General features: G+C 39.4%; 1 protein-coding gene across 1 annotated transcript in view; it reads left to right on the top strand.

The window, feature by feature from the left end:
- The window catches only part of Pkhd1 (PKHD1 ciliary IPT domain containing fibrocystin/polyductin), a 424,327-nt gene that overhangs the window by 200,810 nt on the left and 198,972 nt on the right, over positions 1–24,545 (top strand). The window contains exons 46-47 of the mRNA XM_005072284.4: positions 4,258–4,390; positions 6,555–6,801. Of these exons, the coding sequence (XP_005072341.1) occupies positions 4,258–4,390; positions 6,555–6,801 (380 nt within the window). The remainder of the gene's footprint in view (positions 1–4,257; positions 4,391–6,554; positions 6,802–24,545) is intronic.

The following is a 24,545-nucleotide window of genomic DNA, read 5'->3' as shown; positions in this document are numbered from 1 at the left end:
ATAGATACTGTTTATGCTTTTTGTGAGTAGGGGCAAATGAAGCATGTTTGTGTTGGTAGTCACACCTATTGTATCACTTACGTGTTTGTGGACATAGAATACTTTTAATTTTCAGGAAGAAAGGATTTGGGTACTAGCATGCCACATCTTAGTTTTGTTAGGCGGCTTTTGATGCTACCTGCTCAACATCCAGTTAAATCTTCACCCTGTTTCATGTACAGAGACATCCTAGATTGGATTTAAATTTTGTTCTCCTTATGTTTCCAAGTGTCTGCAGACTGGCTGTCTTTTTTGCTGCTAGTGGAAATAATTTTTTTGGTATCTGTTTAAAGATGCAAGACACTTTTACAGATGTAGTAATGGTATCATAGTTATATCAGACACATGCTTACATAATACACATTTATGTGTGTAGGTGTTGTATAATGTACGTATGAAAATATGTTCCATGTGCTTTAGCAGAGAAAAGGAGGAGAAGAGAATAAGATGGTACAGTGAAAATAGTTGAGCCTGGATCACTGCTAATCAGAAAATTCTCTGTACTTCCAAGTTCTTCATTCATTTGTGAAGTAAAATATTCATCAGGTGCTGGTGGAGCTGCTTCATTCTTCCTCCATTTTCTCGAGGGGTTATTTCTCATTTTCATTGGGGATTTGTCTACCCCAGTTTAGACCTTTCATCTTTTTCGTTTCTCTAAATTCTGTGGCAGGGCCCCTCTTTTCTCAATATGCTTGCTCCCGCTGGGAGAAATCTCATTTTCTCTCATGGTTTCAATTACTATCCCTGCTGATGTCTCCACGTATTTGCATTTTCTACTGTCTTATTTTGTGCTTTCAGTTTTAATCATTGTTTTTGTTTTCCTTTCCCCCAATTTTTCTGACTTGATTTGTATTGTCCTGTGTTGCGTCTTTTCAAAGATATTTTTCTCATTTCTCACATACTCATTATGTTTTGACATTCTAGCTATTGGGATTAAATTTTTAACATGCCTGCTGGTTGTGATGATGTTGTAATTACATTAACGATGTTAAACTATACCTCAGCAATTCTAGACTTCAATTTTTTAAACTTTGTTCTTTTTCTTCTTAATGCTCAAGATATTCATTCATGCATATAATGTATTTTGATCAAGTCCACTCCAACTCCTTGATCCACCCCACCATTCCCTCTTAACTTCATGTGATGTTTTATTTTTTAATCCATTGAGTCCACTTAATGATACCTACGCGTGCAAGGATGTAGGAACATCTACTGGAACATGGGTACCTTCCCAGTTGCTACACTACTGAAGAAAAATGCCTACCCCCTCCCAGCAGGCATCAATGGCCAGAAGCTTCTCAACTAGGCATGAGGCTTTGTTTGCCTTCTCTCTTTGTTTACCTTTCATCCTCTGCTTCTTTTACTTTCTATTGGTTTTACCTCTGAAAGTAAATGTTATATGGAAATATTGACAGAGAAAAGCACACAATGTGTTTTGTAAGAACATTTTTAATTAAAGTAGAATTACATCATCTTCCCACTTCCCCCTTTCTTCTCCAACCCCTTCCACACACCCTCCAATTCTTACATTGATAGTCTCTTTTCCCTGGACAAAGTACTATAGGCAACTAATGACAGCTAGAGGAGGGAGAATTAGCCTCTCCCAGCGGTGAATCCTGTAAATAGATATCTAATATGTAGAAGTCAGCCCTGAAACAAAAAACACACAAAGAGCAAAGAAAAAAAAAGAGACACAGCAAGTTGCACTTATATTTATGCATACAGACACACATGTATGTGTATATGTATGTATGTAACAAATGACCAATTACAGTGTGTTTTTCTCAACTGTGTACCACCCAGATAAGAAACACTACCTATTTCCCTTGCAATGCTCCCTTTTTAGTCCCAGATTTAAACCCAAGTATCTGCAGCTAAAGGGGAACCATGATTCAGATTCCTAGTGATATGAATTGATTTTTTTCTTCTCATTATTTGATATAACACAGTCACAGAGCACATAACCCTATTGTTCCTGGGTTTCTTTGGCACAATAATATGTCCATGAGCTTTGTCTGTGTCTTCTTGTGCTGTAGTAATTTATTCCAGTCATTGTGTATTACTCCGTTTTATGACTGTACCAAATATTTTCTCATGATCAAATTCTGTTTATTGAGTTCACAACAGGAATTGTTGGTATTTGACAGTTTCTAACCGTTTTCTACCTTCTTTTTCTCATTGCTGAAAAAATCTGTGTAGACTCTTGGATCCTTAAAACTTATACTCAGAGCTCATGTAATTCAACTCACGCCTTCCTTCAACTCACGCCTTGTGTGGAGGAAAAATTCAGCTTTAAAGTGTATTTCCCCAGAGCCATTTCAGTAGTGAAGTGTAGTGCTCTGCAGAAGTGTCTCCTCTTATTGGAAGCTCTGGAAACTTCCAGCATGTGTAATTCATGCTGCTCTGCAGTAGTCTTGAATCTGGTACCAGATCATTCACTTTGACTGTCCATTCAGATATTTCCCCCACCAGACATTTTCCTTGATAAATTAACTGTTTAAGGTAAGGTACAAAGTAGGGTTTCATCATAACATTATTGTAAATGTATCAATACACTTTGTATTTACTCATCTGTCTCCCCCACTGGCCTCTGCATTATCCATCTTCTGCTACCACACCCCATTTTCATACTGCTCTCATCTTCCTGGCATCCCCATTGTCCTCTCTTTTCACACTCTCATTTCTTTAAGAGTCCTTCATCCCAGATTCTGAATGAAACCCCAAGGCTTGCTCAATCACCAGCTTGCTAGTCCTATACTGTCAATGTCCAGAATGGGATGATACTTACCATGTGCAGGCAATGTGATACATCCAGGAACCAGTGGACAGCCACTCCTGTCTGAAGACTGTATGCTTGCCCCTCATCCCTTTCAGGTTTTCTACTCTCTGTTTGTATACTTGTGATGTTTCCAACTCTTACTTGAGTAAGAATAGAATCTTATTAATGATGCTTTCATTTTTCTTTGATTTATATACTAAGGTTACCTCACTGAGATTTTATTTATTTCTCTTGTTTCTTTATATTTGTTATCATTTTTCCTATTGGGGATTTTTGAAAAACAACTTCAATAGTTCTCGATTGTGCAACTATTTTTAATAATGGGGCAATGCAGAGCCAACAGCTTAGTTAAGTGGGCTTTGCTGAAGAGGTTTTTGTAGGAAAATGTAGAAAGAGTTATGTTTCATTATAGATATTTAAAAAGATTTTTTTCTGTATCATCTTTAGAGAAGCTAACCTTTTCTGTGTGTCTTTCTGCATTTCAACACATGTATAAGTTTGTGGTGACCACAATCAATATACAGAAGACTTGTCTCAATCTCAGCTCCCCCAGGCTTCATCTCTCTAACCACATCCTCTGCTGACTACTAATTCTGAACCATCACCAATCTAGTCTCTGTTGGGATGGTTTCTTACTCAATAATTACTTAAGTGGGATCATATGGCATGCAACATTTTGGGATTGGCTTCTTTCATTCCCAAATGGGTTCGGGGATTCATTTAACTTGTTATGTTTATTAGTGTTGTATTCCTTATTAATGAATTATGTACCACTGCACCAATGTAATGTTCTTCTTTTGTTCATTCATTTGTTAAAAACCATTTGAATTATTTTCCAGGCCTGGTGATAATAATCAGTGGTATAACCATTTATGTAATATTTTTGTGTAACTGACCCTTTTCATTTTATAAGATAATTACCTAACAATTGAGTGACTGTTTCATATGAGGCATGATGAGAAGCTGCCATAGTGGTTTCCACTGTAGCTATCCCATTGTGTATTCCATGAATAATATGTGGGCTTTAGTAGCTCCCCATCTTCATATGTGCTTGATACTGACATTTAAAAAATTCTAAAATTCTAAATAGATATATTGTATATTATTTGCACTTCCCTACTTTATATGATGTCAAAAATTTTGCAATGTGGCTATGTACTATGCATACATTTCACTTTAGAGATATGCCTTAGTTTTTTCTTTGATATCAATTTCTGCATTTTCATTTTTGAGATTTACAGTTTCTCTCTGTTTCATGGATATGTCATTTTTCATAAATATTAATAGTAGGTGTTTTGCAGTTTCAATAATTTTAGTATCTAGCTTGCAATTTTCTTGTTTTAATTATTTTGCTTATGCATTACAACTACATTTCATATGACTGGTAGTCTTACTTTGTTTTTTTTGTTTTTCTTTCTGTTTTTTTAAAAAATACACAGGGAAGTCTATGTATGTCAGCTGGGATTAAAACTCCTAAAAGATGGGAACTGCTGGTTTCTAATACAACTTTTGTTAACTTTGATCTGAACTGTGTGGCCATTAGAACCTGTTCTGGCTGTTCCCAAGGACAGGGTAAGTTTGAGCAGACAGGTCAGATGGTAAATTAGACCAGTGCTCAGGTGAGTATGACAAATAATGGCAGAGGCTTTGATGAGTCAATATTTCTTCCACTTGTATGATTATATCAATAGAAACTGTTCAAGTTCCACATAGGAATTCAGGAGGCTAGGTGTTTCCCACATGTTGTCTGTAGTTCTCACCGTATGTCTCAATGACAATGGCATTCTGTCATTATGTTTCCGTGGCTCATCTGGACTTTCAGTTTCACAAAGTAAAGACATCTCTCTTGGCTAGTGCTTGTGTTTAAATTGACACATGGAAGAGAGGCTGAGAAGTTCATTAGTAAGATGAATAAATGAAATTAGATGGATGATGGACACATAGGCATAAACGGACCTGCACACACCACTGCTGATAGATCGGAGACAGAGTACTTAATGTTTTCAACAACTTGGGCTATTTTGTGTACAAAAAAAACAAGGGTAGTTCTTGAGGACTTGTTAACTGCCACACAGGGCTGTGAGAAGCAACTCCTTGGAGGACTCACAGCCAAGGTGAAAAGAGGCAGAGAACAATTTAGTGGATCTGATCATTGTAAACAGCCAAACCAAGCAATTCAAGTAAATACGCTCTTGTGGTTTGAATCACCAATTTAGATAATTGTTTGTTTTTTTTAATTAAATGAATAATCAGTAAGTCTCCACCTTACTATTTTACCCTTATGTAAGCAGAGCCAAAGATTGGGGAATTTTAGTTTAAGATTGTGAGACAGTCATTGGAACATTAAAATGCCCCATGGCAAACACTTCAGTTCACAGTTCTTCAACTCCCTGATGATTTCATATCATTCATCAGACGCTGAGGAAAGAATCTCTTGTCACTGGATGATGTTGGGTGAATAAGCTTTTCATTTGTTTAAAAATTGTCTAACTCAGGATCTACATAAGGATGTAGAGGGTGCAATCAGGAAAAACATTCACTTCTTCAAAAGCATCTGAGAACATGATTTCCAAAGGATGATGAGAGCAGTCTTGTTGAAGGGAACACACTCAATGAAGGACCAGAGATGGGTGTACCTTGGAGAGGTGACTCTCCTGTGTGTCAAAGGGTAAATAGAAAACTACAACAGAAAAGGATGATTTCTAGGTATTACAAATAACACAGGCAAAATCTTAGAGATTTTTACACATCAGGTTTTCCTTGGGAAATGAAACAAATGTCCAACATAGTACAATTGTGGAGGTGAGGCTGTTAGTAAGTTTTATGCATTACAGAACATGGAATTAACAAGTCTTTCACACAGGACTTGCTTCGCTGCCTATAATCCATTGATTAGCAGAGTGAAAAATGCTAAACCTTTGAGATCGAGTTCTCATTTGTTTTTTTATTTTCTGTAGTTTATAATGTGCATGACACAACAGTATGAAATGTATGTGCTGAATGTTGTATACTGTTCTTCAGTGATAGGGATGTGTGATACAAACATGTTCCCAGGTAGGTGGGCTGACGATGGTAGTGACATTAGAGAACGTGCTGAGAGGTGTGGTCTGAGATAATATTTACAAAGTGCGTTCCTAATACTACTAATGGCTAATAGAATGTTGGTATTGAAAGTAAGCATAATGAAAATTAAAGCATAAACCTCACCGTTTGAGGTATTGATGAGGTTAGGCTTATGATAGAGGAATGGAAGCCAAAAGATTGAGAGGCCAGAGTGTAACACCTTTAGTTTTAGGGAACTAAGGCCTGTTGTTTCTGTTTCTTAATAGAAGAGCTCTCCCACATGGTATGGTATTTGGAGCTATTGTTTGGTTATCTAGAAAATTATATCCATTGTAGGAAATTTAACAGCATCTCTTTGCTATTCTCCCTAGTGGCCATTAGCACCATCATGTGACAGCCCATAATAACTCAAAATAATGCCAACTATCTCTTGAAGAGTAAAATAATGCCTGGAACATAATCAATGCCTTACAGAATAAACTAAAAGGTGGCTGATTATGCTGTTCTTTGAACATGTATCCCAACGGAAGGGAATGTTTGTGTTCTTTTTTTCTTTTGTGGATGACTGAATGAATTATGAAATAGAACATTATAGATAAAATACTGAAAGGGATCTTGTGAATTTAGTTTTGTGATAACAGCCATGTTTAACAGTCTGTCTTCTAATTTGTAGGTGGATTTACTGTGAAGACCAGGGAGTTAAAGTTTGAAAACTCTACGAATTTAGTAGCATTTCCATTTCCTCATGCAGCCATTTTGGAAGACTTGGATGGGTCCCTGTCTGGGAAAAAAGGAAGCCACATTCTTCCTTCTGTGGAAACCCTCTCAGATACATGTTTGGCTAACACAAGCTTCAGCCATATTGTCCCGGGCAGTATCTGTGGGGAAGGTGTTCTCTTTCATCGTATGTCTATTGGTTTGTAAGTAGCATTGACTGTACTTCTTAGCTTGTTAATGGGCATGCACATACCACTCAGTTAGATCTAAGCTTATAGAATGGAAATTGTTTTCTGATGAGCTGAAGTATTTATTTCTTTAAAAGTGAAGTGGGACTAATGGTGACCACTGTAAAATCCCAAAGTTATGGTGGTTTCGACTGGCTCAAAGGGCAGGTGTCAATATCTTTGGATGAGATGTCATTGCCCATGACCACTTATTGACAGAGTCAACGGCTTCTTTAAAAGACTCATGCCTGACAACATGTTTTAAATGTATTTAAATGAAAAGTCCAATAACGCTGTCCTCATTTATAAACATGCACTTTCCCCTTTCCCCAAGCTCTTTTTAAGTGTTCAGTGTGCTTCAGGGGAGCAATTGCTGATGCCTTCTCTTACGTGCTAGGTTGCTTCACTCTAGTTCATTTTCCTTGTTAATTTCATGAACTATTGGATTCGTACAATACCTTTCCTATTAATATTGGAGCAAGGACTCCTTGGCTATGCTACTCAAGCTACCATTAAGTCAGCAGCGGGGCTGTTTATAATGCATAATAGGATTGCTTCTGCCCTCTTTAATTTCCAGGTAATGATTGCGAGTGTCTGGGGCTCTCCCTTTTACCTATTTCAAATGCATTGTATATATTTAGCCACACTTATTTCCTCCCTTTAAGTGTCCCAACTCCATGAATATTAAGCCGAGTAATTCCGTCAGACCACACTGGCAACTTATTTGAACCAGTGTACTCTAGAGGGGGAGAATGGCGGAGAGCAGGGCTGCACTAGCTGCATACTGAGTGCTTTAGAGAAGTGTGTCTTCTCTTCCTCTTTTGGAAGGTTTGAAAATGGAGTTTTCTTTGAAAAGTGCAAATATTTTCTCTTTCTGCTTTCCAACATATCTATTACTTTCTCTGCTGTGAAAGGGCACCGAGTCCCAGTGAGTGACATAAAAGTGACAGAGGGAATTATTTTCATTGCTTGTGCTGAGAATAACTTTTTTCTTCATTCCCAGGAATGTAGCCTGATTTTCATTATCATCATCATGCTTTAACAACACCTGGATTTAAGGACTGTTTGGGGAATCTAGGAAAGTTAGCCTTTCCTTATATGATTTTTCCCTCCATGATGATTAAAGATTTGTGTAGTGATGAGAAACAGCATGTACTTGTATGATATTTTTCTGTAGGTAATTGTCAAACTCCTAAAATGACTTTCTTTAAGGTTTGCTGAGATGGTCTCTTTTGTGTGTGTGTGTGGGGGGGGTGCTGGCCATTGTGGTGGTGAAGGATCTGCTGAACTTCAACCTTGTCCCAGTATCTGACCTTGGAGCTCTCCAGGGCTAGGGCTGTACAGCCTTTTGCTGCAGAAACAGGTCATGATCATCCTAGTCTGGGTCTCATGATAGCCTTAATGCTATTTTTTAGTAGACCCAAAGACTCCTGGTAGGGTGAAATAGTTTTGCTTTAATGCATCTCCTCCCCAGTTTTAAACTACAAAACCCCATGCCCTGGAAACCCTTTTAGTACCACAAAATCCAAGAAGAGTCCTTGCTCTTCTACCCAGACTTCTATTTTAAAATTTCAAGTGAACTCACAGGTCTAAGCATAAATGCTCAGCTGTCACAAATGAGGCCTAGGGACACCTCAATATAGTGGTTTGGCCCTTGTGCCCTCACTAGAAGAATGCTGTTGAATTACATGAGCTGTGAGGCCTGGCGGTTCAAAGCAGTCTATGGGCTAGCACACAGTTGCAATGGGACTCTCTTGAAATGCAGACCTTCAATCCGGACCTCAGACCTCAGACATCCTGAGTGAGAAAGCCCAGGTGATGCGAGGGAACGTTTGGGCAGCCCTGCTCCCAGGTCCATCTAATTATACACTCCATGTTCCTACACCTCCCGTTTTGTGCTCAATGGCTTGATCTTTGTCCCAGAGCATTATAACCTCATTAGGAACATGTCAGTGCTAATGAGCAATTTGAATTCAGCTTAGATACAAAGTTTGTTGTGTTTCATGGAGAAAGGATTAATTTGTTGTGCTATTTACCCTGGGGCAAGCGCTGCTGTCTTTACTTTCAACTGGTACCCCCTTCTCTCAGCAAGCGGTCCCCAGAGGGCAGGGAGTGAGGTGCTATATAGCTGCACAAACAAAGCTCCTCTCTCCTCAAATCCAATACTTGGACTGACTTCTTTTCTGCATCTCTGGCTCCTTTTCACTATACATAAGTTCTTTGTTTAATGTGAATGATCTTAGGACCCTGTCACTCACTCTCTTACATGTACCCAACTGGAGCCCATTCCTAGACTCTCTGACTCAACACCAGCAGTTTGATTGACAGACACAAGTGAATATTTCAAGTTGATCATAATACTCAATGTCCAAGTGAAGAACAAATGACTGCCCTGTACAAGGCAGAGAAATTCATCATGTGTTACATGACAATGGGTTTCATCTTCATGGTGCTACCTATGTTGCTGGTATCATGGAAAGTGTTTATTCCCAAGAGCCTGCTTCCAGCAGCATTCTTCCAAGAGCCCCAGGATGATGATGATAATTCAGGACTTTATCTTAGGTGGCCATGTCTATAAACATTCCCCCCACCCCATGGTCTCCTAGTGATGAAAGGGTCCACAGAGTTGTGGGAGTTATCTTTAAAATTTTATAAATATATTTTATTTATTATTTATTGTGTGTGGAGGAGTACATGTGTGCATGCCATGGTACGTGTAAGAAGGTCAGAAGAGAATGTCCTACCATGTAAGTTCCTGGAATTGGACTTAGATTATCAGGCTTGGTGGCAGTCATGTTTAACCACTGAGGTATCTTGGCACCCATGCCCTGTTTGTATTCCTGTCTCCAGATTTACATAACTAATTTCTTTTGCTTTTATGTATAATCACATAGAATAAGTATAATGCTGTCAATCACGTGTGTGTGTGTTCATGTATGCTTTCAGATCTTCATTTTAAATGTTTTTTATTAATTCTTTGAGCAAGTCATACAATCTATTTTGATCATTTTCAGCCCCCTCTCGCAACTTCTTCAAAATCTTCCTTGTCCCCTATGGAGTCCAGTTTGTGCTGACCTACTTCTGGGGATGGGGCCTTTCTTAGAGTGTTATTGATATGCCAGGTCTCATTCCATTGAAGAAATCCGGCTTTCCTTTGCCCAGCATTAATCAACGGCCAATAGCTCCTCAGCTAGTGGGATTGATGTCCTCCTTCTCTCTTCCATGATGGCATCGTGTCTGGCTTGAACTTACACAGATCTTATTCATGCTGTGTGAGTTCATGTGTACATCTGCTGTGTTGTGTCTGAAAAATACCATTTCTTCGAAGTCATCCACCACCCCCTTTCTTTGGCCTTTAAACGCTGATGTCTTTGGAGGATCTGTGAACCTTCTTTTTCCTTCAAACATACAGGCTTCCCAAGTCACCTAGGTTATTTTCACAGTCGGTGAAATGATTCTTCTAGTTTAACTACTCTACCTCATCTCAATCTGCATAGACTTATATGTTAGCCACTAGGCACATGTGGGTACTGAATGTTTGGGTAATGGCTAGTATAAACTGAGATGTGCTCTAAGGATAAATTATACACCATAGTTCTATGATATTATGAAAAGATAATGTGACAAGCTTCAACAACTTGCTAGTACTGGTGAAGTTGAAATGATGCTATTTAGGATATATTGAGTTGCTCTATGGTTACAATTACTTTCAGTGCTCCTTTTCACTGTTTAAATGTAAGTGGCCACTAGAAAATTTCAAATGAAAGATCTGTGACTGGTATCTGTGGGTTGCTTATATTTCTACTCAGTAACTCTCACTATTTCCACTTGTGTCTTTCACATCTGTCTCAAACTCAGCGTGACTGTGCGGATAATGGCTTTGCTCCACAGACCTGCTATTCCCAGGGTGTTTAGGACCCTGTCAAACATCACGTTTTCTTTTTTACCTATTTTATCCCGTTAGTTGACTATCAGGTCCCTTCCTTTCCTCTCCCCTCTCTCTGTTCCTTCCTTCCTCCTTCCCTTCCTTCCTTCATCCCCCTCCCTCTCTGCCTCCCTCCTTCCTTCCTTTCTTTTCTCCCCTCCCTTCCTCAATCATTCTTTACTACTTCTTCATTTCGTATCCTTTTCCTATTTAAAATTATTTTTAAGTTAGCATACAATGTAATGGTTTATTATGATATTTCCATATATGTATGTACTTATGCTTTGCTTTTATTCACGGCCCCATGCCCACCCTCAAACCTGACACCAGCCCACCCCGGTACTCGTCCCTTTCTTACTTCAAATATCCACCCTTTCTTAGTTAGTTTTCTATTGCAGTAATTAGATACCATGAGCAAAGCAGCTTATAGAAGAGAGAATTTATTTGGGACATATGGTATGAGAGGGTTAGAGTCTGTGACCATCATGGCAGGAATAATGGCAGCAGGCAAGAAGTCATGGTACCAGAGTAGTAGCTGAGTGATTATACCCTAAGCATGAAGCACAGACATATATCCAAGAAGACCTGGGCTTTTGAAACCTCAAAGCCCATCCCCAGTGACACATCTCCTCCAGCAAGGCCACACCTCCTAACCCTTCCCAAAGGATTCCAACAATTGAGAATCAATCATTAACGTATATGGTCCTATGGAAACCAGTATCAAAGCGCCATCCACCCCTTTGGTTTTCATGTCACAAGTATTTCATTACCTTCCTTTTTTCTCTCACTGTTATGATTTTTATCTTTGATTTTATGGTTCACTTTCTAGTTTTATAAAAGACAGATGTACATACACACACACACACACACTTTGCAACTGCACACATAGGTTTAAATTTAGATTCTGATGTGTGATAAATCTTGTATTGTTTGTCCTAGGTCAGTTTTATTGCATTTATCATAATAATTCCTTGTTCCATTCATTTTCCTGAAAATATAATTTGTTTTTTCTCAATACTGAATAATTCCATTGTATGCACTATATTTTATTTACTCATTTATGGTTAGATAGACATCTAGGCTGATCCAGTTTCTTAGCAAATGTGACTAGTATATCCATAAGCATGGGCATGCAAATGTGTCTAGAATGGCGAGTTATAATGCTTTAGGTCTTTACCCAGGAGTGGTATAGGAAGATACTTTCGTTTCTGTGAGGAACCTCCATAGTGACTTCCATAGTGGCCATACCAATTTAACATCCCCACAGGCAGTGAATAACGGTTTCTCTTCACAAATAACCTGTACTCATTATTTTATTGTTAGCTTGATGATAGTCATTCCTATTATTGTAAGGTAAGATCTACAAGTGGTTAGGTATTAGCTGGACTGAGGATGTTGAACACTTTCCAATTTTTTATTAGCCATTGGTGTTTTTTTTCCAGAGAGTTGTCTTTTCAGGTAGTTGTTCTTCTACTTTGTTAAATGATTTGGTTTCTTTTTTCTGGTATTTTTAAAAGATTCTTTACATATTCTAAACATGAATGCCTTGGCTGTACTATAGTTAGCAAGTTTTTCTTTGTTGTTTGTTAGCAGTTTGTTTCCACCATTGCAGGCTGTATCATTACTCTGCTGATTTTCTTTTCTTTTCTCCCTTTCATCCTTTCTTTCTTTTGTGGTTGTGCATAAGCTTTTTTATTTTTTGAGACAGGGGTTCTCTGTAGTGTTTTGGAGGCTGTCCTCGAACTCACAGAGATCTGCCTGCCTCTGCCTCCCGAGTGCTGGGATTAAAGGCGTGTGCCATCAACGCCCGGAGGCATAAGCTTTTAAGTTTCACGTAATCTATTTTGAATTTTTTGTGTGTGTAGGTGGGTGTGTTGGACTAGACATGTAGATCTAGTTTTATTTTTCTACATTTAAATAACCAGGCTGAGCAGAAGCATTTGTTGAAGAAGTGAGAACAGATATCACATAATCATCACAATCCACGCAGGAAAAGCCTGTGGAGGAGTTCACTACTTCTTCATGACAAAAACTTTGAAAAATTTAGAAATTACACACGACAGACTTATAGGCAACATTATAGTAAATAGTAAAAATGCATAAGACAACTTTTTTTCTGAAATTAGATATGAGATAATGTGTTCTTTTCAAAATAGTGGTGAAAGTTTTAGCTAGAGAAATTGAGCAAGAGAAAGAATAAAAGTTATACAGACAGGAAAAAAACAACCCTAAAAGTATCCCTGCTTGCAAATGGCATGAGTCTCTACTTAAAAGTCTCTACACATTCTGGTAAAAATTCTCAGTACTGAAAATAAGATAATGTACTTTTTATGTTCAAAATCCATTATTTAATTCAGAACTAACACTGCAGACTTATAGACAAGTGTAATCTGCAGAGACTCATCCAGCTCTTAAATACAAATGTTTTTACACTAAACATAGAGAAACAGTACCAGTTATGATGTACCATTTTAAATTTAATTCAGGTATGTTAATATCATGGCTAATGGATCTATATTTATTCTATAATCATTCAGAGTTACTCTAAGAAGCTTTTCCTCTGCAAATAAATTCACAAATTAATAGAAATTTAAGAAAAGAATGTAATTTCCAATAGATATTTTTGCCCAGAGTAATTTTTTGTATAATATTACAGACATGTTGAATGATAATGTACTTTCTAAGGATGAAATTAAGAAAAAAGCCCCATTCAAAATATCTATAAAAATACCTAGGAATGTATCTAACCAAAAAGTGGAAGACCTCTATAATGAAAACTTTAAGACTCTGAGGAAAGACAAGGAGGAGACTCAAAAAGAGGAAAATATCTCCCATGCTTATGTGTTAGCAGAGCTGGTATCCTAAAAGTGGTTATATTACCAAAAGTGATCTGCAACTTCAACAGAATCCCAATTTAAATTTCCAAGGTATTTTTCAAAGGTATTTTTATATAACTATAAAAAATAATAAATTCATATACAAACACACACACACACACACACACGAAGCCAAATAATCCTAAGTAGAGTGAATAAAAATGGAGGAATACATTTGTGATCTCAAATTACACTAAAAATACAATCTACATAGTATTAACACGAACACATGTAGAATAATGGAAGTGATTACCCAGAAGAATCTCACACAGTTACAAACACCCAATTTTTAAAACATATATTGATGCAAACATTGCCTCCTCCCCTCCCCTCCCCCTCCCCTCCCCTCCCCTCCCCTTCCTTTATGCTACTCACCTTCTCTCCTCTCCTCCTTCCCATTTTCTCTTGTTGGGTCTCATTCTTTAGAGTCCTCTGGCCTGGAACTCATTAGGTAGCACATGTTGGCCTCCACATTTCTGCCATCGCCCTGCCTTCTGTAGACCTAGAATTTCAAGTCTGACCTGCTTGCACAGGTTAGTTTCTAAGAGTGACCTACGTTGAGTCTTTCCCCCTCGTCTAGCGCCCCCTCCAGTCCAGCTTTAGTTATCTCTCATCTGTGTACTCACAGGTGCTTCTTCGCTTTGCCCCGTGATGATGCCCTAACCAGCATAGACCTGATCTTGCCCTTCTTTCCCTTGCTCAAAATGTGCTTCCAAGCGCTTCCTGAGACAAAGCCAACCCAGCCCTTTCTATCTGCTACCTGCATAAGGCCTCGGCATTACCGTTTCCCCAGCTCTCTGTCCCATGTTTACCTCTTTGACTGCTTTCTGTTCGTAAGGTTCGGCTTCCATGAGCCCAGCATGGAGGTGATTTTCTCTGATGAGTTTGCCTGAGCATCTTGTGCATCCTGCTATCCCTGCTGTGTGCTTACTCTTTAGACTTCCTCTGATCAATACTCATAACTCCTGCGCAGTTGTATAAGCCGCCTTCCTCTGCAGATGTCAAGGAGGGTAACCGCGTAGTTTTATTTGCTGTACATCGTATGGTGCTAATACAACATTGAGCACACATTGCCTTAAATTAGTTTTATATAAATTTAAAAAAAGCTGTCACCTCCAAATGTTCTTCTCATGCTATTAGTTTCCAAGATTCATGTCCATGTTTATGAGGTCTCCATGACATTTACTTTTTCTTCAGAATATCCGGGGATTAAAATGCTATCTTTTGTCCATATCTCCAAAATTTCAAAAATCATGTATCACTTACTGCACCTTCATAATGTTTTATAGTGTTCTGCTGTCCTGGGACTATAAGTTAATTAGAGTATATATTTTAACATTTAATTCTTTTCTTCATTGCACCCTCCAACCCCCAATCTGTTGCCAACATTTGCAAATGCTTTCTTTTCTCTGGTGGTACAGAGACTTTACTGTGACAAGGGAGAATGTGATGGGTGAGGGGATAAGAATTTAACCTTCACAGTATCAACTGGGAAACACATTTGCTTTTAGTTGTTTGCTTCAAGTCACAGTCTTTTCGGCTGTCTTCAGCTTGTTTAGACATGAACATTGATTTTGCTTTGCAACTAGTGAATGGATAGGGGTCAGAGTTTGAAACACGTAGACTGGCCAGCTAATTTGGTTGAGTTTTGTAGATTGCATATAAAGCACGGTGAGGATAGGTGCTGGAATTCAACAGTAGTCTTCAGAAACTGGAGGATGCAGAAACAGCTGGGAATCTTGGGTAGAGGTTTCAGCTTCTCAGCTTCCTGTGTGTGTTCCTTTCAACATGTCACTTGACCTCTTTTCACTTCATTTCTCATATTGGTAAAATGAACACCATGGTATAAATACCACGGGCACTGCCAGACATACAATAAGTGCTCAAGAAGCCCCACCTGGATTAGAGTGTAATAGGTCTTCATATTTATGAGAAGACATGCCTGACAAAACAATTATATGTGCTCAAATGTAACAATTAAATTTCTGAAGAAAAGGGAATGAGTTTCAAAAATCACATGATATTATGCTAATCCAGTAAAGTCTTCCCCCCCGGGGGGGGCACAGAGTCTGAGTCATTCATAACTCAGTCATTGATTCATGTGTTCTTATGTCCTCTGATTCTCCCTTCCTCCTGGGAAAGGAAAGGTTAATGTTCTTGTTAATCACCTGGATTCTTAGATCTTGCTTAACACCCTCTCCTGTCGTGCTTGCGTTCAGTTTTTAACCAATGCAACTGCTCTTAATGTGTTAGTGTTCAAAGTATGGGGCACCCCCTGCCTCCATGAATGCAAAAGTAAAGAAGAGTTCAAATGGAAATTTTGGCCTAGCTTTTCGTCTAATAATCACCTAACTCTCCTTCCTAGGGATAAATAGGCATAGCATCACTAATGGTATCATTCAGTCCTTTAACAAAATACCCTGTGAGACAGGGTGATTTTAAGATATATTATCATCTCTTGGCAGCAGGGGTTATAAAATAAAACAGGGCATCATTGAAGAACACCAATAATACTACTATATGATCATTGAGTTTAATGAATAATAAAAAGGTACATTGGTATACCAGTGAATGTTTATTAACTAACATTCCAGAATATGAAGCCATGACTTGTGGCATTTGCACAGTTGCACAATGAACAGTTTTATTTTTGATTTACTTGAAGCTACAAGAAAACACTGAACTTGGAGTTGGGAGAAAGGCCAAGAAGAGGCTCTTAGGAGCTGCTGTTTGTCAATGAGCTGTGCCCAGTACCAGGTTTTCTTGAGATAAGAGAGAAGACAGATCTTAGCCTATCTTCCTAAAACAGGCACAATTGTTTTTCAACAACCTTGCTAAGCAGTTGCCTACCTTCTCATTGTCTAGTTGTAAGGATGCATTGTTTCTGAAGAAGGCTTTCTAGCTCAAATCATAAAGCCTGGAGAAGGAATAACATGGTGTATAAAGAATCACTCGAGTACCATGGCAGGTGAACATCATTTAATCTTCACAGATTAAAACTGAGTAAGTGACAAGTAGCATCTTAACATGATAACAGTTGAATCTATTACAAAGTGTAGATGGTACCTGTGAGGAATGTTGGAGTAGTCACACAGGTACCTCTTTTTTAAATTTAAGTTAGAAACAAGCTTGTTTTACATGTCAATCCCAGCTCCCTCTCCCTCCCATCCTCCTCTGCCCCCCACCAGGTCCCTTAGTCCCCCACCCAGTCTCAACTTGGATCCCCAGGGAGGGTGAGGCTCTCCATGGTGGATCTCCAGAGTCTGTCATTTCATCCAGGGCAGCGTCTAGGCCCTCCCACAAAAGTCCAGGCTGAGAAAGCATCCCTCATTGTGGGATGGGCACTCAAGGTATATTTGTACTCCAGGGATAAATACTACCCATGGCCCCATAGATTACGTAGGCCTCCTCACTGATACCCACATTCAGGGGGTCTAAGTCAGTTCCATGCTTTCCACACAGCCATCAATCTGGGGTCCAATAGCTCCCTCTTGTTCAGGTCAACTGTTTCTGTGGGTTAAACCAGCCCAGTTTTAACTCCTTTGCTCATCAGTTCTCCCTTTCTGTCACTGGATTCCAGGAGTTCAGTTCAGTGTTTAGCTGTGGGTATCTGCCTCTGCTTTCATCAGTTGCTGGATGAAGGTTCTATTTCCCAGAGTCTCAGGCAGTGGGATTGTATGCTGGTACTCCCCTGTTTCATGTCTAAAAACCATATATGAGTGAGTATATACCATGTTTGTCATTTTGTTACTGGGTTACCTCACTCAGGATGGTTTCTTCTAGTGGTATCCATTTGCCTGCAAATTTCAAGATTCTATTGTTTTTTTACCGCTGAATAGTACTCCATTGTGTAAATGTACCACATTTTCTCTATCCAGTCCAGTTGAGGGGCATCTAGGTTGTTTCCATGTCCTGGCTATTACAAATAGTGCTGCTATGTACATAGTGGAGCATACATCCTTGTTGTATGAATGTGCATCTTTTGGGTATATGCCTAAGAGTGGAATTGCTAGGTCTTGTGATAGACTGATTCCCATTTTCCTGAGGAATCTCCATACTGATTTCCAAAGTGGCTGTATGAGTCCAGCATTCCCACCAGCAGTGAAGAAGTGTTCCCCTTTCTCCACATGCTCTCCAGCATAAACTGTCATTGGAGTTTTTGAGTTTAGCCATTCTGACAGGAGTAAGATGGTATCTCAGAGTTGTTTTGATTTGCATTTCCTGGATGGCTAGGGATGCTGACTACTTTCTCAAGTGTCTCTCCGCCATTTTAGACCCCTCTGCTAAGAATTCTCTATTTAGTTCAGTCCCCCACTTTTTAAAAAATTTTTATTTTAAATTTAAATTAAATTAGAAACAAGGTTGCTTCACATGTCAATCCCAGGTCCCTCTCCCTTTCTCTCCCCTCCTCCCACGCCCTCCCACTAACACCACCTCCCCCCTGTATCCCCTCATTTCCCCAGGGAGGGTAAGGCCCTCCGTGGGGGTGACTGATAGCTGGGAACCCAGCATGGAACTGATCAAGACACCCTGAATGTTGGTGTCAGTGAGGAGGCCTAGGCAATCTATTGGGCCTTGGGTAGTAGATCAGTATTTATCCCTGGCATACAAATGGAATTTGGGTCCCCTTCCAACAATGAGAGATGCAGTCCCCCACTTTTTAATTGGATCCTTTGGTGTTTTAGAAACTTGCTTCTTGAGTTCTTTGTAAATTTTGGAAATCAGCCCTCTGTCAGATGTGGGGTTAATATTATCTTTTCCCAATCTGTGGGTTGCCTTTTTGTCTTGTTAACTGTGTCCTTTGCCTTACAGAAGCTTCTCAGTTTCAGGAGGCCCTATTTATTAATTGTCCATCTCAGTGTCTGTGCTACTGGTGTTATGTTCAGGAAGCAGTCTCCTGTAGCAATTTGTTGAAGGGTACCTCCCACTTTCTCTTCTTTTTTATTTTTTTAAATATTTTTTTGCTTTTCATTTTTATTATTTTAATTTTAAATAGCTGGTTTTACATGTCAATCCCAGTTCCCTCTCCCTCCCCTCCTCCTGCACCCCACATCATCCCCCCCCAGCCTCCCACCCTATTGCCATTTCCTTCCACATAGGGGATATCTAGAGTCTGTCATTTCACTCAGGGCAGGGTCCAGGCACTCCCCCCTAAGAGTCCAGGCTGAGAAAGCATCCCTCTTTGTGTTATGGACACACGATGTCTGTTTGTATGCCAGGGATAAACACTAATCCACTGCCCAGGGCCCCATAGGTAGCCCAGGCCTCCTCACTGACTCTCACATTCAGGGGATCTGGATCAGTCCCATGCTGGCCTCCCAGCTGTCAGTCTGGGGTCCAAGAGCTCTCTGCTGTTCAGATCAGCTGTCTCTGCTGGTTTTGCCAGCCCATTCTTTGCCAATTTGCTCATTGCTCCTCTCCCTCTGTCGCTGGGTTCCATGGGTTCAGTTCAGTATTTAACTGTGGAAGTTTGCCTCTGCTTCCATCAGTCACTGGATGAAGGCTCCAGGATGGTTATAGACATCAAGTTCACTATCAGGAATAGGCATTCGAGGTGGTCTCCACACTATTGCTTAGCTTGCCAGTTGGTGCCATCCCTTTAGATCACTAGAGGTCACACTGGTGCCTGATCTGTCTTCTATCCTATGATTCCCTCTTCCCCTTATTCTACCCCCCCACTCAACTTTCCTGTTCCCCAATGAACTACTCTCTCTTCCTCTTCTCCCCCTCTCTTCTTCCCAGCTCCCACTCCCTTCCCCCCCTCCCCCATGTTCCCCATCTGTTCAGAAGATCTTGCCTCATTCCTCTTCTCTGGGGTACTATGCATATCTCTTCGGTTCTTTCCTGTTTCCCAGATTCTCTGTGAGTGGAAGTGCAGACTAGCACTATCCGGATCCATGTCTAAAAGCCATATATGAGTGAGTACATACCATATTTGTCTTTTTGTGACTGGGTTACCTCACTCAGGATGGTTTCTTCTTTCTCTTCTAACAGGATCAGTGTGGCTGGATTTATGTTAAGTGTTTTGATCTGTTTGGATTTAAGTTTTGTGCATGGTGATAGACATGGATCTATATGCAGTCTTCTACATGCCAGCATCCAGTTATGCTAGCACCATTTGTTGAAGATGCTTACTTTTTTCCATGGTATAATTTTAGCCTCTTTGTCAAAGATCAGGTGTCCATACGTGTATGGGTTAATGTCGGAGTGTTCAATTGGATTCCATTGGCCTATTTGTCTATTTTTGTGCCAATACCAAGCTGTTTTCAGGACTACAGCTCTGTAATACAGCTTGAAGTCAGGGATGGTGATGCTTCCTGATGTTGCCTTCTTGAACAGGGTTGTTTTGGCTATCCTGGGTCTTTTGTTTTCCTTATAAAGTTGAGTATTGTTCTTTCAAGGTCTGTGAAGAATTTTGCTAGGATTTTAATGGGGATTGTGTTAAATCTGTATATTACTTTTGGTAAGATTTCCATTTTTACTATTTTGATCCTATGTATCCAAGAGCATGGGAGATTTTTTTCCATTTTCTGGTGTCTTCTTTATTTCCTTTTTTTCTTTCTCTCTCTCTCTCTCTCTCTCTCTCTCTCTCTCTCTCTCTCTCTCTCTTTCTTTTCTTTTCTTCCTCAAGTTCTTGCGATACAAGTCTTTCACTTGTTTGGTTAGTGTTACTCCAAGGCATTTTATGTTGTTTGTGGGTATTGTAAATGTGATATTTCTTTGATTTCTTTCTCAACCCATTTATCGTCTGTCTAGAGGTACCTCTATATTAAGTTTTTACTTTGGCTAAGTCTACACAAAATCAGAAACATGTATTTGAAAATTTATGGGGGACAGTCAGTGGCCTATGCTCTCGAGAATCACAAGGCCGATTATAACAAATCCTCTCACTGTTGACAATCATGTTATATGATATGTAAGAATTGTTGAAAGATTGTAGAAGACAGAATGTTGTATTCTTTAGGTTTATTGTTGACTTTCAGTCTTTCTCACAGAAGGAAGAATACTTAAATGTTTTAGAGGCACTTTCTTATTGTCTTTCCCCCCCCCTCTCTCTCTCTCTCACACACACACACACACACACACACACGCTGAAAAAAATACTAACTGCAACTGCATACAATGTCATAGTGGATGTGACAGGGAATGTTCTGAGTTCAGGACAATTTTTAAATATTCTCATGGAAAGGGATGTCATCAAGGTTTGTTGGTGATTTTCAAAATTTGATTTTCTCCTATTTTGTGCATTAAAAATGTGCATGAAGCAGTAAGTGTAAATGTCCTGGAGTTACTCTGAGCAACATTTGTGGCTGGCTATTATACATCTGGCTTAGGAAATATATAATTATAAAGGTTTTATTTCTGAGTTGTTCAGATTTGATACTATTTAGAGTTCAATGCAGTGTTTTTGTTAATGTGTAGAGATATGGACCCTCAGAAAATCCAAGTTAATGGTAAACGCAAATGAGGGAATTAGTGTTTGTTCCCACTGGTATTGTTTTATGACCTAACAAATCCTCTGTGAGCCATATACATCCAATAGTTCTGTACAGCATATGACCACTGAATTACCCTACTGTTAAGCAACTAGGATGATAAATTGTTATGCTTGTTTGGAAGTTTTATCAATAAATACATTAGTATTCTAATGGATCATATCACTTAATTAAAAAGAATCATTCCTGGGGCTAGAGAGACGTCGCAGTGATTAAGAGCATTGGCTGTTCTTCCAGAGGACCTAGATTCAGTCCTCAGCATACATATGGAAGCTTACAATTATAAGTTACTCTAATCCCAATGATCCAAAGCCTTCTTCTTGCCTCCAAGGGCAGGATACTAATGTACATATACATACATGCAGGGAAATATCTATACATGTAACATAAATAGATAAAAGTATTTTCAAAGAATATTTGGAGGATGAAGCTCCTGGTAGGATTCTCATGCTGTAGTGGATGGTTCCACACCTATGCTCATGTGGGCACAAATAACTGAACTCAGTGAGTCAGTAACCACAACAGAAAAAGAAAAATGCATATGGTTGGAGGGGGGAGATATTAAGGGAGATATGGGGGAAATTGGATGGGAAATGGGGAAAGATATGACCAGATTTCACTGTATGTCATTCCGTCCTTTAACAAAGCACCCTATGAAACAGGACAATTTCATGATAAAAGAAAATGCAGCATCTGAGGCCCAGAGTCCTTTTGCATTTCTGATGGTTTACAGGAACTTTGGCCTATGGGAATGTAAGGGTTAACATTTAAAATTGACTGGTTGCCTCCTGATTTCTTGCACATAAAGCCATGCGAAGTTCAGGGAGAGACTTCTTCCCCTAGTAATGAAGCTCTCTGCTGCTAATGGCCCATGCAGACTCCCTTGGCTCCTCCAAATTAGAAATACTTTTGTGCTCCTTTGCTTCATTAACAGTAAAGAGAGGGAGATTGGTGGCTATTTAGGGCACAGGGAAATTGGTGGCTATTTAGGGCAAGCAAAGATTGTAGTAATTATGGTTGGTAAATTCTCTTCATAGTGTTCTTTGACTCTTGATGTTCTCTTGGTGCCTTTCCGAGGAGCCCACCACTGTCAATGCTGGCATTTGGCCTAGAAGGATAGGACTTGATCTGACTTCAAGTTTTGGCCCCTGGGAATGGTCAATCTTACCTGCAAGGAGATGAACCTTTTACATTTTGGTTTGCTCTTAGAATGTGCAATATGACTCTGCCACCAGCTGTGATGAAGACATACTTGGTACCTACTTCTGTATTTACACTCCAGAAAGTTGGCTTGCTTATGGCTGCCTAGGAAACTACATCCTGAATGGTTGAGATGGATGAGAGAGGCTCGATAGGCTCAGGGCTCTACAGGAGTTTGCTTGGTGTAAAGAGGTGAGAAGAAAGATGGTTTAGAATCAGAGTGTGGTGGTGGTTCTCTGAGTGACCTAGTGAGCACTATCACGTTACTGTGTGCTGATAAGAGAAGAATACTCAATGGGTAGCACAAAGGGCCACAAGACAAGCAGAACTTCATTAAAGGTATCAGAGTTTTGATAACATTTAAAGAGCGGGAATGTTTGTGAAAGCCTTTAGAGCCTGGGAAATGGCCTCAATTTTTTAAGAACTGAAATTATAACCTCCATAATCTGAATCTAGAAATTAACATTCTACTTGATTAATAGAAAAGATAAGGATAATAATTTGATACATAACTAGCTCTAGTCAAAATGACTAGGGCATTCTTGGAACACATCCTTCTTCCTAAGAATTAAGAATAATTTCTCAGAAGCTTATCCAATTGATTGTGTTGAGATATATTAAGATCTAAATAACTATTAAAATGGTATAAATGATAACTAGGTAAAGAATAATTGCTTACATCTCCAATGCAAGAATAAAACACACACACAGAGGAGGAAGTTTTCAAAGCTATAAAAATTCAAATCCAGCCCCTAGTGATGTATTTCTTCCCTGTATCACTTCTCTGTTGGTGGTGATCTTTCGGGAGGCTTAGGTGATGTAGCTTTGCTGGAAAAATACATCACTGGGGGCTGAATTTGAGTTTTTATAGCTTCAAACACTTCACTTCTCTCTCTCTCTGCTTTATGCTTGCATTGGAGATGTAGGCATTGAGCTTCCTGTTCATTCTACCATGCCTGACCCTTGTTGCCATGCCTTCCTGCCATGATGGACTCTCATCCTTTTGGAGCCATAAGCTGAAACAAATCCTTTCTCTTTCTTGTATAAGTTGCCTTTGTCATGGTATTTTGTCACAATAAGAGAAAAGTAACTAATGTCTGTTCTGATCTTTGGAGAGAAGCTGTTGGCTCTGCATGGTCACCGATAATACCAGTGTCATTTGGCTGCTATAGCAATAGAAATTGAAGCTCTCAAGGAGAGATTGCTGTTAATGAAGAAGAAACATGAGAAGGAAGTTAAAGTCTTATGATACAAGATTGCCAACTTAGGGTTGACTGTGGAGGTGTATATCCCCAAACACCAGCACCTCAGAAAGATCATGGACCTCTGGGCCAATATGATAAATTGTCTCAGGAAAAGGAATGGAAAATAGAAAAGTACTTGTCCACCATATTAAGGAGAGGATGGTGGTGGTTACTTCATACTCCCTAGAGATTGTAGCTACTGCAATGACTTGTGGAGCTTACAGAGCCAAGAGGCAGAGCCTAGTGCTTGGAGACTAATTTGACTTCAGTGAGATTTTTAAAACACAGTTTGGATGTGGAGGCCTACTGTACCTTGCATATGGGGCTGTTCAACAGGTTTTGCTACACATTGGTGGAACTCACAAAGACCTAGGCAAGCAGTGGCAAGAAACACAGAACTACAAGGCCCCGTGGAACATCACAGGCTAGCTGGATGCCAAGTACCACTCACTATGGCCTCTTGGAAGACAAGGATGACTTTAATCCATATGATAACCTTCGCAGCAGCAACATTATATAAATCTCACAAAATATCACTGTCCAAAGTTTGAAGTACCAAGGTAGCAGAAGTAGGAAACCCTTCCAGGGCAAAGGACAGTAAATATTCATAGGTCACTGAACATTTGAGAATGAAGAGTAAGCTGTTTTCCAAAGTGGTTCACTTACCGAATCTGGGTAGAGTAGAAGAGAGGAGAGTTCACATGGAAACCTCAGCATTTTAAAATCATGACCTACATCAAAGCACATTGGTCATGCCACAAAGAGGATTCCCACCCACTACGTCTCAATTTCTGAGTGATTTTGGCAAACAGTATAGCTTTGAGTTGACTAAACACATCCAGATGATTTATAATCAACTGCTATTCTTTGATTGATACATTTAGAATGCCCCTGACACTTGTATGATTTTCTATATAGACACCTTCATTGGGGAGAAATGTGACGAAGTAATCAGTCAGCATATTCAGACACAGTTATC

The sequence above is a fragment of the Mesocricetus auratus genome, unplaced genomic scaffold (assembly GCF_017639785.1).
Source record: "Mesocricetus auratus isolate SY011 unplaced genomic scaffold, BCM_Maur_2.0 Super-Scaffold_100021, whole genome shotgun sequence".
Classification (NCBI taxonomy): Eukaryota; Metazoa; Chordata; class Mammalia; order Rodentia; family Cricetidae; genus Mesocricetus; species Mesocricetus auratus.
Note: the sequence above shows the minus strand (reverse complement) of the source record. Positions and strands in the feature narration are given on the sequence as shown.